At 35.2% G+C, this 14,821-nt stretch overlaps 1 protein-coding gene across 20 annotated transcripts in view; it reads right to left on the bottom strand.

The window, feature by feature from the left end:
- The window catches only part of vps50 (VPS50 subunit of EARP/GARPII complex), a 307,794-nt gene that overhangs the window by 141,831 nt on the left and 151,142 nt on the right, over positions 1–14,821 (bottom strand). For 10 of the 20 annotated variants that reach the window (XR_012395216.1, XR_012395215.1, XR_012395217.1 and 7 more), the window contains exons 14-16: positions 5,247–5,338; positions 5,052–5,146; positions 4,590–4,688 (exon numbers count right to left, since the gene is read on the bottom strand). Coding sequence is in view for 4 of the 20 variants with exons in the window: in XM_017352306.4 (XP_017207795.1) it covers positions 4,590–4,688; positions 5,052–5,146; positions 5,247–5,338 (286 nt within the window). In the remaining 16 variants the exon portion in view is untranslated. The remainder of the gene's footprint in view (positions 1–4,589; positions 4,689–5,051; positions 5,147–5,246; positions 5,339–14,821) is intronic. The other 10 variants (XR_012395220.1, XR_012395219.1, XR_012395221.1 and 7 more) reach the window with 1 other exon arrangement.

Below are 14,821 nucleotides of genomic sequence, written 5' to 3'. Positions count from 1 at the left end.
GCACAAAAGTTCAGAACATTCAAAAACAGAAAAAAACTTAATATTACCTATGAAATGTTCTGCCTTTGTGCTTTGTTTTCTTTGTTTGCTCGTTACTACACACGTAGACAGCGCTAAAGTCCCGCATCTTCACGTAATAACACTGTCTTGACTAGTGCGGTTGAATGACATTTGTCCTGGGAGCACTGTACCAATGTGGCGGCGCTATTGACGCATGCTCAGGGTCCCTATGCGATATCTAGTGTATATATCTATGAACTGAAATGTTAACGTTTATTTTGCTAGCGCACATTGTTATTTTTTAGATGAACTAAAGATGAACGCTAATCCACTGGAAAAAAATGTTTCTTTTGATAATCTTCAATTCCAAAAATCATCTTCTTATTTTTGGCAAGGATCAAAGTGTTCATTATTCAGAATAACCTTCATCTAAATACACTCACCAAGTAAAAAACAATTCAGGGATTAAATTCTGAGTCAGCAGTTTTGGACAGAATATGCTCAAATGGCTAAAATCCCTTTGTCATTTATGTTGTTTCAAGCATCTTCAGCGCAAGATGTTATGAAGGAGCAAAATGAGACAAATTTTGTAGTTTTCCGTCCTCTCATTGACAGCTACCAGCTGCTGTAGTCTCTTGGCATTGGTTTTGATACTCTTCAATCAAAACCTGACTATTTCCTTCCATGTTTCATGGCTTCAGCTACAATATTCTAAACCACGCCCCTCTTACCGTTAGTTTGCTAGAAGTAAATAATGTGCAAAAAGAAAGCCCCGCCCCAACTCAATATTCGATTTCAGTTGGGTGTACATCAACATACGAAAATAAAAGTCTCAGCAACTTCCTGTTCACGATGACTTAAATTAAATATTGAATGGTCCAATTATGGTCTTATTGGAAATACGTCAGCTATCCAACTTCTTGAATATTTAGAAACAATGTCAAGATCCTCCATCTCAGCAGAAACAGTATTTGTACAGTTGACTACCGCAGCACTTCACTTTTGTTTTACAGTCATCTCCAAAAAGCATCTTATTTTTGGCGTGCATTAAAATGTTCATTATTCAGAATAATCTCCATCTAAATATACTCCCCCCACATAGTGAAGTAAACAACATTCGGGGTGTAAATAACAAGTCAGCAGTTTTAGACAGAATATGCTCAAATGCCTAAAATCACTTTGTCATTTATGTTGTTTCCAGCATCTCGTGGGTTCAGCACAATGGCAAGATGTTATGAAGGACATGAGCAAAATTAGACAACATTTTACAGCTTTCTGTTCTCTCATTGACAGCTACCCACTGCTGTAGTCTCTTGGCATTGGCCTGACGTACATCCTTACTACAGCAACTGATGTAGATCTACCAGATTCAGAGCACTAAATCAGATTTCAACACTTGCTCAAAGACAATGTGGAGACAATCAATCCTGTAGATCCAATTTGAAAATCAAATCCAATTTGCCAGCAGTGCGAACAAAAGCCAGGCTGGCCATCCCTTGCATTATTCTAGCCACAGTACAGAGAACACAATGAGTATGTGCCAGCCACTTAAATACAATATTATTATTATTATTCATTCATTCATTTACCCGCCAACTATTCCAGCATATGCCCTTCCAGCCATAACCCAGTACTGGGAAACACCCATACACACTCATCCTAGCGCATGTTTTTGAACGGTGGGGGAAACCGGAGCACCCAGAGAAAACCCACACCAACATGGGGAGAACATGCACACTTCACACAGAAATGCCAACTGGCCCAGCTGGGACTTGAACCAGCAACCTTCTTGTTGTGACAGTGCTTACCAATGAACCACCGTGCCGCCTATTATTGTTATTAGTATCATCATTTTTGCTTACATTGTACCATTTAAGATATATTCAAGCACATTAAAGTTAACAGTGTAATTTGAAGTGATGTTGTTTCACATCTTCCATCAATTGCCTGTATCTAACCTTAAATCGAACCCACATTATAACCCAGGCCATATAGTAGGTACATGTGATTAATTCATAGTATTCACTAGATACATGAATCATTTGGGACTCACCAGATAATTGAATCACACTGTCAATACATCACCTTATAATAGAGCGCAACCCAAAACTGAAATGTGGACAGTATCTGAATGCAGTAATTACTGTTAGTCATAATCAGTTTAATATGTGATTGTATACTGTATCTATTAACACAAAAGAGGATGTGATGTAGTTATTATATTAACATAATATATTCTACACTCATGACCTTGGGTGTTGAAAGAGCCATGATACACTTTATTCCACAGGAACACTGTGACATTGAAAATGTGCAGATTTATTTAGGCACGTTTGCAGTGTTAGCTCATTTGCATAATTCATTTATTCAGTCGACTAAATGAAAAATGCAGAGTGCAAATAAACAACAATATCAGAGGAAACAACAGAGGGCTGCAGGGATGAGTGCTAAAACACGGAAACGTGTCTGCATTTTTAATTTTTATGTCATCTTGAAGTTGGGTTTTTAATTATTAAATTAATTTATTCATTCATTCATTCATTCATTCATTCATTCATTCATTCATTCATTCATTCATTCATTCATTCATTCATTTTCCTTTGGCTTAGTCTCTTATTTATCAGAGGTCGACACAGTGGAATGAACTGTCAACTATTCCAGCATATGTTTTACACAGCGGATGTCCTTCGGTGTGTTTTTTTTTTTTCAGTCCGGAAAATACTTATGCTAGGCCATTTTTTTAGTTTTCATATACAGTGAAACGTGATACACTTTTCGTGGCCTCGTTGTTTTGCAGATGTTTTAGTGTAACTTGACATGCTTTTTTCCGACAGCATCCTGTGTCCTGATTACTGCATTGTGTTATGCGTCCTGATTGGCTGTAGACCATTGTCAATCAATCTCCTCCGTGCCGTGTCTCCTGTACAGCACAGAGTGCATACAGCTAGCCAAATTTAATCATCGATCGCTATCAATGTGACTCTGAAGTGTTGGACTGTAAAAATAAAGCATACTACTTAGCGGATTTCACCTATTGCGGGTTGTTTTTAGAACGTAACACCCACGAATAATAAGGAACCACTGTAAATACATTTTAGATTTTTTTTATTTACACTAACAAAAACTAGTGGATTGACAAATCCGTTAAATACTTTTTGTGTTTATAAAGTTAAATTGCAACAAATCTGACACAACAAAGGCCAGGATAAGGTTAAAGGTATCTCATTAAAGCAATCTTGCAATTAATAAATCAATCTGAAAAGAAAAACCCATCATTGACCATTGCTTTGGTAAATTGTAAATGAACGTAGTGTTTGACACTGACATAAACCCTGAACTTAAACAGAAAGAACTAAATAAAATAATCTCTGGGATGGAATTGAACACCCAAAATGTTTTTTTTCTTAAAACAGTTGACAGGGCCAGATTAACGTAAGGGCTAGGTGGGACTGAAGCCCCAGGGCCCACGGAAAAAGGAGGCCCTTAATTGGCTGAAGAATAAATTTGTGCTATGACGAGGGAAACGCCTCTTTGCGTTATGCTTTCTCTCATTAATAATGTGAACTATTCCTTTCGGTTCGCTGCTGTTCAAAAACAGTGACGATGGAGCTAAACTGGGGCTCTAAGTAGCTGTGGCCCAATCACAATATTGAATAAGCCTGTTTTAGTCACCCATAAGGCTGATCAGATGTCCCAATTTTCCCAGGACAGCCTCTTATTTCGGCACTACCGTGAGAACCATCCAGTCAACGTTAGGTTAACCAAGCTTGTTGTAGAACAAAATATAAAACTCAAACAGTCTTCATCATTGATACACTTTTACATGTAGTACCAGATATGAGAAATCATATTGAATGGACTCATAACTGAATCGCGTCTCAGCGGTGAATCCTTCCATCACACAATATAACTAAGACAGTGTGCGAACAAATCAAATAGCCTACGCGAGCAGTTAACACAATATCCATTGTAGCGGAGTATCTATCTCAAGTAAATACACTCGGCTATGCTTTACAGTCAGTCTAACTAAACCAGTTAGAATCGCTCAAGTTGGAAAATCTGAACTTCAGCGGACATTCGTGCCACGTAAACCAATCAGGAGCTTGCTCTTGTGGGTTGTGATGTGGTTGTGACGTATCGCCTGTTGAATTTGACGCGTGAATGAAGCGGGGTTTGACGCTCGAATGAAGCGATTGCACTCAAATGTTCACGCGGCTATTTACGAGCAAATAGCGCGATTTATCCGCTTTTATTTATAGTCTGGTGTGAAAACAGCATAACACTAACCAATAAATTCGAGAAAAACCATTTGCTAGAATACTTAAAAAAGTAAGCATCAACAACTAAATATTTTTAGGTAATATTGCTTTAAATTTAATGTGAAAATTGCTTTAAAATAGGGATGCAAAATCACAAAAAAAGCACAAAAGTCAACAGAAAAATCCATTGGAAAAAGCAAAGTGCTACTAACTTTCAGCTAAGCCAGTATATATTTAAAACAACAAATACTTCACATATTATAACACATATTAACCAGTGAATCCCTCCTGGAAATGATTGTCAGCTCGGCCGCGGGTTGTTTATCTCACCTGTGATAGTTCTTAAAGTAGTTCACGCTCTGTCTCTTAATGGACTCCTGCAACACCTCAGACTTACTGCCGCAGAATTCCTCTCCCACCTGCATCAACCTGAGAGCAAAAACAAGAATATCAATATCATAAAATATGCCTAAACATTCTCATTAACCCCCCCAAAAAGAGCTTCTTCAAATCACATGTCCCTCTGAGAGCAGGACATGGTGCTTCTATTCGCACAAGTCAGCGACCCCGAGGCAGGATCAATACAGAGGTCTGCGCTTTCACACGCAAAATGGCCTTTTAATTGAGCCCTGTTAATGGGGACAAGCGCAGGAGAACAAATGGTTTCATTGATGCCCCCCTGGCCCCGAGTTCTCTTTAGGGGAGTTTCTCATGAGGCTGAAGAGGACGGGGGCGCAGTCGGTCCCCGAAGGGCCAATCCAATTAGCGCTAATGAGCGAAGTGGGTTTCTACCTGCTGATAACATCCAGAACCACAATGAAGTCGTCGTACTTGAAGTTGGACATGTCAGTTCCCAGCAAATAGGCTTTCACTTTCAATTGGACGTCCTGCGGGCAGATAGAGGGCGAGAGGGCGAGTCATGAAGCTAATGGAGGAAAGAAGAACAAACAGAGACAGAGGAGAGTAAATGAGCACGCTTTTTTTTACCTGCCAGATCCGCGTTAAGCCGTGTTCAAGCTTCTTCTTCACGTAGCTGCGGCCCACGGTGGATTCGTCTGAGCCTTCGGCGACGGAGTCTTCTAGAAATATGAGATTTATTTTAGATAAAGGAGCTGATAGACTAGTATTCTCATTATGCGCTGTTATGACTAGAGCTTGGGTTAGTCTGTTGAAGTTTGGCACACCGTTTCGTCATGTTTGTGGATTATCTTTAAGCTTGATCTTAAATTTTTTATCTAAAAACAGCTGGAATTTTAAGTCAAGCTGAAATTATGAAATACAAACCAAAGTTAAAGGAGATTTTGATTAAAAAAAAACATTCAAAATGAGCGATATTTATAAAATGACTCTACACTACCTGACAAAAGATAAGTCGTTGATCCCAGTTGTAAGGTCAATATCATATTCCTGCTCGTTCTGTTTCTGTTAAACAAATATATACAGCTGAAGAACTATTAGCCCCCCTGAATTATTCACCCCCCTGTTTAATTTTTTCCGCAATTTCTGTTTAATGGGGAGAAGATTTTTTCAACACATTTCTAAACTCATTTTTAATAACTGATTTATTTTATCTTTGTCATGATGACAGTACATAATGTCTGACAAGATATTTTTCAAGACACTTCTATACAGCTTAAAGTGACATTTAAAGGCTTAAGTCGGTTAATTTGGTTAACTAAGCAGGTTAGGGTAATTAGGAAAATTATTGTATAATGATGGTTTGTTTTGTAGACTATCAAAAAATATATGGCTTAAAGGAGCTAAAAATTTTGTCCCTAAAATTAAAAAAAAAAAATTTTTAAACTGCTTTCATTCTAGTAAAAATAAAACTAAGACTTTAAGAAAAAATATTATCAGACATACTGTGAAATATGCTCTGTTCAACATCATTTGGGAAATATATAAAAAAAGAAAGAAAAAAAAAAGCAAAGGGGGGCTAATAATTCTGACTTCAACTGTATATTATTTCCACGAAAGCCAGCAGGTAAACATATGTAGTTTTATTTCCTCTGCTTCTTCCCACTACTCTGCTATTTGCTTCACTCGCTTCCCTTTTGAATATAAATTAAAAAAAAAAGAAAAATAAACAAACGGGTTTAATTTTATTTGAGTTTAATTATGATAAATGGGGTGATGAACATCGACAGGAACAAGAAGCTGTCAGAACATAGAAATACACTTAAACACTTTCCATTGTAGGACATTTCATACTGCACTAGCTACAGCCAAAATGTTTGCATTTAAAATTTGGCATGAACCCGCATTCCCAGCAAACAAAATGTGGTTTATAGAACTAAAAAATATTGCGCTGTTAGAACGTTCCAAAGCAATAACTAACAGAGCTAAACCCCAAACAATCAAAGCATGGTCTGATTTAATTGAGAACATTTCCTATATGATAACTAGATAAACTAAAGTGTACTGAAAGATAAGTTATATCATATTAATGGTGTATGAAGGTCATTTGTCATTTAATGCAAACCCTGGCTTGTACAGTATATAGTTGTTGCTAGCTATGTATGCTGGCTTTGTTCTGCAATAAATAAATAATCACAAAAAAAAAAGAAATACAGTCAGAAACAGTTCAAAATAGGTTAATAATTTTGCAATTAAACTTTTTTTTTGTCTAAAACACTCTTCAAATATGTATAAATACAGTTAGACACCCTATAATTTCCAAAAATATTCACCTTAGTACACAAATGTAAAAGAATGTGTAAAAAAACAAACAAATATGCATCAAATGCAGCCAACATAATGCGTTTTGATCCTCAGCCCATAATGAGTCTGACCCTCCTGTCTTACAACAATACCACCAAAAAACAAGCTCTTCCTTGCTACAAAGCAGCTGTCACTTTAAATCAGGCCAAGTGTTTATCCTGACATAACAAAGTGAGCTTAATCAAACAGGACATCTATCAGAGTCATCGAAATCCACCACCTAGATGTGCATCATCTATCCTGACAGAAGCCGTTTCGGTTTATGTAATGCGCACCAGAACAAAACGAGACAAAGCACTGAGAACTTCTGCGTCGGTTCATTGTGAATTCATAGTGCAGCTTTTCATTGCTTTGGCCATTATGCATCCGCTCTAATGTAAAGAGAAGGATACTTATGATGATATGACCCGCGGAGACGAGCACAGCAAGACATGAGTGTATTAAGAGCGTGAATGTAGGCGACTGATCTTAATGTCTATATGCGCACAGCGTGACAGAGAGAGTGACTAAATATAAAAGCCCTTCAGGTGGGATTTATTCTGGACCGATACTCTAGCAGGCTCTTAGCGATACAACATAATTATCGTGTCATTGATGTGCAGATTATACAAATGGTTCCACCTCAGCACTCTCGCTGTAAGTCATCTCTGGAGAAAACAAACAAGCAAGTAGATGTAAACCTCCTGTGGAAAAAGCCAAATGCAGTAAATGAGCATTACACCTGCCTCCCTTTTCATGCCAGAGACCACTAACTACTTAACACTGAAGTAGTGCTGTTTTTTTCAAAGCCAAAACAACTTAGAACTACCAAAATCAACAAAAACACAAGACAACAACACTGCTGCTGAAGCAAAATGACTGGCAAAACAAAAGTATTGCCAGACTAAAGCAAAACCAATGGCAAAACATTAAAGGCATAACTCAAATCAATCCAAAAACAACAATTTCTTAAATCAAAGCAAAACCCACCACCAAAACAAAACCCCTCAAAACAAAATCACTGCCAAAACATAAAATCACTGCAATACAAAACAAAACCACTGATGAAACAGAATTTGATGAAACAAAGAAATATTTCACAAAACATAAAATCACTGCTAAAATAAAATCATTGCCGAATTAAAACATACAGTCACAACAAAAAAAAACAACAACAACAACAACAACAAATACTGGCTAAATAAAATTGCCAAAACAAGACAATAAAATTTTTAATCAAACAAATAACAACAAAAACTGGCAAAATAAAATGATTGCCAATACAAGCAAGTAGACATGAACCTCCTGTAGAAGCCAAATGCAGTAAATGAGCATTACACCTGCCTGCATTTTCATGCCAGAGACCACTAACTACTTAAAAGTGAAGTAGTGCTGTTTTTTCAAAGCCAAAACAACATAGAATTGCAAAAACAACAATTTAGAAAAGCAAAACAAAATCACCAAAACAAATGCTTTCAAAACAAAGTCATTGCCAAAACAGAAAATCACTGCAATACAAAACAAAACCACTGATAAAACAGGATTGCTGCCAAAACAAAAATATTGGCAGACTAACTAATGCCAAAACATTAAAGGCAATGCTCAAATTAATGCAAAACTAACCATTTAGAAAAACAAAACAAAATCATCACCAAAACAAAACCTGCCAAAACAGAATCGCTGTCAAAACATAAAAGCATTGCAATACAAAACAAAACCACTGCTAAAACAGAATTGCTGCCAAAACAAAACAAAACCACTGTTAAACCAAATATTCACAAAACATAAAATCATTGATAAAACAAAATCCCTGCTAAAACAACAAAAACAAATACTGGCAAAATAAAATTAATGCCAAAACAAGACAAAATCCTTTTAGTCAAACAAACCATGCCAGAGATCACTAACTACTTAACACTGAAGTAGGGCTGTTTTTTTCAAAGCCAAAACTACTGAGAACTACCAAAATCAACAAAAACACAAGACAACAACACTGCTGCTGAGGCTAAATGACTGGGCAAAACAAAGGTATTGCCAGACTAAAGCAAAATCAATGGCAAAACATTAAAGGCACGGCTCAAATCTATGCAAAAACAGCCATTTAGAAAAGCAAAACAAAATCATCACCAAAACAAAAACTGTCAAAACAAAATCATTGCCAAAACATAAAATCACTGCATTACAAAACAAAACCACTGATAAAACAGAATTGCTGACAAAACAAAGTAATAGTTGACAAAACATAAAATAAAAAAATGTAAATTATTGACAAAATAAGACGCAACCATTTCAATTAATCAAACAAACAAAAACTGTTAAAATAAAATTATTGCCAAGTAAGACAAAATCTTTCTATCTATCTATTTATCAAATCAATTGTTGCTAAGATAAATAAAACAATTGTCAATACAAACTGAATTATTGCCAAAAAACGATAACATTGTATTTTAAAATTAAATCATTGTCAAAAAAATAAAATGACAGAAAACAATTGCCAAAACAAAAGCAATCTATTCCCAAAAGAATCACTGACAAAACATAAAAAAGATGAATCATCTGTTAAACTGCATCCCCATCATCCCAAATACTGCTGAAGACCTATTGGAACCAGCATGGACACAAGATTCTCACATATATCAGTCAAGTTTGGTGAAGGAAAAATCATGGTTTGGGTTACATTTAGTATGAGGATGTGCGAGAGATCTGCAGAGTGGATGGCAGCGCTCCTCCTCACACTACAGCCTCCACATCAAAGTTCATGAAAGCAAAGAAGGTCAATGTGCTCCAAGATTGACCAGCCCAGTCACCAGAAATGAACATTATTGAGCATGTCTGGGGTAAGATGAAGGAGGAGGCATTGAAGATGATCATATTTTATTTTGGTAAAATAAGCGTAATCTAGAGGCCTTTGCCTTTTATATAAGCCACTTCTGACTACAAGTCAAGTTATTATTTGTTGTTTCTAAAACTTGGATAGGTGACAAGACTTGTGTCAGGTAGTGCACAAGTAACTTACCTTGGTGATGGAAATTACAAACAGAACAACAAAACAAATACACAATATAAGAGGTACAACATGAGTGGGAATCTTGGCATATTCACACATACGAAATTACTTGGTATGAAAAAAAGAAGTGGCTGGAGTTTCTGCACAATGAAGGAGTGGGACACTCTTAAATTGAGCTGTTTTGGGAACTGCAGGGTAGCATTAAGGGAGTTAAGAAAGTCCGCCAGCTCTAACAGTTTTGGGAAATGTAGCCCAGAGCAGATCCTAATTGGGCACCAGCTTTGGCACCCACAATCTTGTTGGTGGAAACAGGGGATACACAACAAGACACAAAATATCTTGGGTCTGTTAAATAAACGCTTCAGAGAAGAGCTCAACACCAGTGATTGATAGCATTTCCAGCGGACGCTCGGCGCAGCCAGCAGACTGATGTTTGGCATTCAAGAAAGGAGAGCTTTTATATAGGAGAAGAGCGTTTTTATATAACAGTTAAACCCTTAGAGAGCCCACAGTCATCACTCAAGAGTCTGTGTAGGCTTCATGTCTCATCTTGGGACCACTGGAGAGAGGAAAATAACTCCCAAAGTCAAAGCAAACCAGTTTTTTATTTTACAGTAAGTACATGAAACACATTCTCCCTCTTGTATTCTTCAAAACCTGGATTTGCATAACTCATAGTTGAACAGAACATGCAAAATACTGATATTTCTGAAAAGCTAAATACACAGAGCTACAAGCAACCTTTACCTTTTTTTCCATATGCTTTGATTTTGTTTCTATTGACAGGGATTAGGTTTCATTTTATGCGTTTGCAATGATTTAGTGTTTGTTTTGGTGATGGTTTCCTTTTATGATTTAGTTTGACAGTGTTTGTGCTTTGGCAATGATTTAAGGCTTCTTTTGGTGATTTGAAGATAGTTTTAGTAATTATTTGGAGTTTGCTTTGGTAATGATTCTGACTCATTTTGGCAGTGTTTTTGTTTAGCCAATTATTGTTTGTATGTTTTGGTAATAAGTTGTGGTTTAGTAAAGATTTTGAGGTGTTTTGGAAGAGTGTTTGCTGTGGTAATGATTTGGCGTTTGATTTGTAATGATTTAGAGTTTGTTTTAGTAATGATTTTGAGTTTGCTTTGGTAATGATTTGGAGTTTGTTTTGGTAATGATTTGGAGTTTGTTTTGGTAATGATTTAAAGATTGCCTTGGTAATGTATGAAGTTTGTTTTGGTAATGATTTAAAGTTTGCTTTGGTAATGATTTGGAGTTTGTTTTGGCAACTATTTGGAGTTTGCTTTGGTAATGATTTGGAGTTTGTTTTGGTAATGATTTGAAGTTAGCTTTGGTAATGATTTACAGTGTGTTTTGGTAATGATTTGAAGTTTGCCTTGGTAATGATTTGGAGTTTGTTTTGGTAACTATTTGGAGTTTGTTTTGGTAATGATTTGAAGTTTGCTTTGGCAATGATTTTGAGTTTGTTTTGGTAATGATTTACAGTTTGTTTTGGTAATGATTTGAAGTTTGCTTTGGTAATGATTTGGAGTTTGTTTTGGTAACTATTTGGAGTTTGTTTTGGTAATGATTTACAGTTTGCTTTGGTAATGATTTGGAGTTTGTTTTGGAAACTATTTGGAGTTTGTTTTGGTAATGATTTAACGTTTGCCTTGGTAATGATTTAGAGTATGTTTTGGTAACTATTTGGAGCTTGTTTTGGTAACTATTTGAAATTTGTTTTGGTAATGGTTTGGAGTTTGCTTTAGTACTGATTTGGAGTTTGTTTTGGTAATGATTTTGGATTTGTTTTGGCAATGATTTTGAGTTTGATTTGGTAATCATTTTGACTAATTTTGGTAGTGTTTTTGTTTAGCCAATTATTTTGGGTATGTTTTGGTAATAAAATGGGGTATGGTAATGATCTTGAGGTTTTTAGCGAGAGTTTTTGTTTTGGCAATGATTTGGGGTTTCTTTTGGCAATTTGCAGTTTGTTTTGGTAACTATTTGGAGTTTGTTTTGGTAATGATTTACAGTTTGCTTTGGTAATGATTTGGAGTTTGTTTTGGAAACTATTTGGAGTTTGTTTTGGTAATGATTTAACGTTTGCCTTGGTAATGATTTAGAGTATGTTTTGGTAACTATTTGGAGCTTGTTTTGGTAACTATTTGAAATTTGTTTTGGTAATGGTTTGGAGTTTGCTTTAGTACTGATTTGGAGTTTGTTTTGGTAATGATTTTGGATTTGTTTTGGCAATGATTTTGAGTTTGATTTGGTAATCATTTTGACTAATTTTGGTAGTGTTTTTGTTTAGCCAATTATTTTGGGTATGTTTTGGTAATAAAATGGGGTATGGTAATGATCTTGAGGTTTTTAGCGAGAGTTTTTGTTTTGGCAATGATTTGGGGTTTCTTTTGGCAATTTGCAGTTTGTTTTAGTAATGATTTGGAGTTTGTTTTGGTAATGATTTAGATTTTGTTTTGGTAATGATTCGAAGTTTATTTTAGTAGTGATTTGGAGTTTGTTTTGGTTATGATTTGAAGTTTGTTTGGGTAATGATTTTAGCTTTGCTTTTGGTAATGATTTTGGCAGTGTTTTTGTTTTGCCAATTATTTTGTGTATGTTTTGGTAATAAATTGGAGTATGGTAAAGATTTTAAGGTGTTTTGTGACATTTTTTGTTTTGGCAAGGATTTGGGGTTTGCTTTAGTAAAGATTTGGAGTCATTTTGACAGTGTTTATGTATTGCCAATTATTTTGTGTATGTTTTGGTAAAGACATTCAGTATGGTTATTATTTATAAACGTTTTGACAGTTTTTGTTTTGGCATTTTTTTGGATATGTTTTGGTAATGAATTGGAGTTTGCTAATTATTTTTAGTCATTTTGTCAGTGGTTTTGTTTAGCCAATTGTGTATGTTTTACTAAGGTGTTTTGGCAGTGTTTAGGTTTTGGCAATTATTTACACATTGTTCGGCAATAATTTGGAGTTTGTTTTGGTAAAGATTTTGAGTCAATTTGGCAATTATTTTCAGTTTGTTTTCATAGAGATCTTGTTTTGGCAATTATGTTTGGTTTGTCTTTGTAATTATTTTAGTGCATTGAAGGTGAATTTGTTTAGGCAATTATATTTGCTCTTTTGGCAATGATTTTGAATTTGTTTTTGGGAATGATTGTTTTGCAAACTTTGGCAAAGAGTTTGTTGTGGTAGGTCTTAGGTCTTATGTCAACAATTTGATTATGTTTTTGAAATTACTTTCTTTTAGGTTTGCCAAGGATTTTGTGTTTGTTTTTGGTAGTGGTTTCGCTTTTAGCAATGAGTTTTTTTTATTTGGCAATGATTTTGAGTTTGTTCTGGTAATGATTTTGAGTCATTTTGGCAGCAATTTTGTTAAGGCAATGATTTAGTTTTTTTTTCTTCTCTTAGGATGAAGAAAAGAGAACAACTCCTATTATCAAAGTAGATGTGCATGATAACATTCATCCTAACAGTACTTCAAAAACTGGATTTGCATCATTAATCATTGTACAGATCACAAAATCATCTCCAGAACAAGAAAAATACTGATATTTCACAAAGGCTAAATCCACAGTGCTTTAGGCAATCTTTACCCTTTTCCTCACTCGTAACATGAAAGATTTGATGAAGTCCCTATTGCTTATGAGAACTTCCTCAAGCTCTAGGGCAAAATAATCTAAACCATATAGCAAAAATCAAATGAGCTGGAAAATATAGTTTCTTTTTGTGTGTGAACAACTAACGCCTCTATTACATTACAATCCAGCACTCAAATGGTTATTTCCACCTTCTGAAGTTTAATATCTTCACTCTGAACAGAAATGGGGGAAAGGGGAGGAAGGAAGATATTAAAAAAGTCTAAACTTCCTGTGAGAGCAGGCTCATCTAGTTATGATAACAGTATCAGCTCAAGCGTTTACACTCAGCAAAGTCTGAGAGATTGAGGTAGGGTATACCAAGAGAGATTATAGACACGATCTTACATGGATCATGGAGTGTATATGCTCCTGACGTTTAATCTGTCAGACTTGAAAATTTATTTGTGAGCACTTTTGACAGTGCAAATAACTTTTTTTGATACTGTAAAAAACTTTTAAACTTCTAAAAAAACATTTAGCTAATTACCACACATGATTTGGAGTTTGTTTTGGTAATGATTTTGAGCACTTTTGCCAGTGATTTTGTTTTGCCAATTATTTAGCATATGTTTTGCTAATAAATTTGAGTATGGTAATGATCATAGAGGTGTTTTTACAGTGTTTTTGTTTTAGCAAATACTTGGACTTTGTTTTGGTAATGATTTGTAGTTTGCTTTGGTAATGATTTGGAGTCATTTTGGCAGTGTTTTTGTTCAGCCAATTATTTTGCGTTAGTTTTGGTAATGAATTTGAGTATAGTAATGATCATGAGGTGTTTGCACTGTTTTTGTTTGAGCGATTATTTGGACTTGTTTTAGTCATTTAGAGTTTTCTTTATTAATGATTTTGAGGTGTTTTGGCAGTGTTTTGGCAACTATTTGGACATTGTTTAGCAATATTTTAAGTTTGTTTTAGTAACACTGTTGAGTCATTTTGGCAATAATTTTAAGTTTGTTTTGGCAGGGATCTTGTCTTAGCAATTATTTTTGATTTATCTTGGAAATTATTTTGAATTTTTTTTGGCAACTATTTTCTTTTAGGTTTGCCAATGATTTTGTGTTTGTTTTTGGCAATGATTTTATTTTCGGAGTGCTTTTATTTGGTATTGATTTTAAGTTTGTTTTGGTAATGATTTTGAGTCGTTTTGGTAATGATTTTTGAGTCGTTTTGGTAATGATTTTGAGTCGTTTTGGTAATGACTAAGTCATTTTGGAA

The sequence above is a fragment of the Danio rerio genome, chromosome 19, assembly GCF_049306965.1.
Source record: "Danio rerio strain Tuebingen ecotype United States chromosome 19, GRCz12tu, whole genome shotgun sequence".
Classification (NCBI taxonomy): domain Eukaryota; kingdom Metazoa; phylum Chordata; class Actinopteri; order Cypriniformes; family Danionidae; genus Danio; species Danio rerio.
This window is presented reverse-complemented; position numbering and strand designations above follow the sequence as displayed.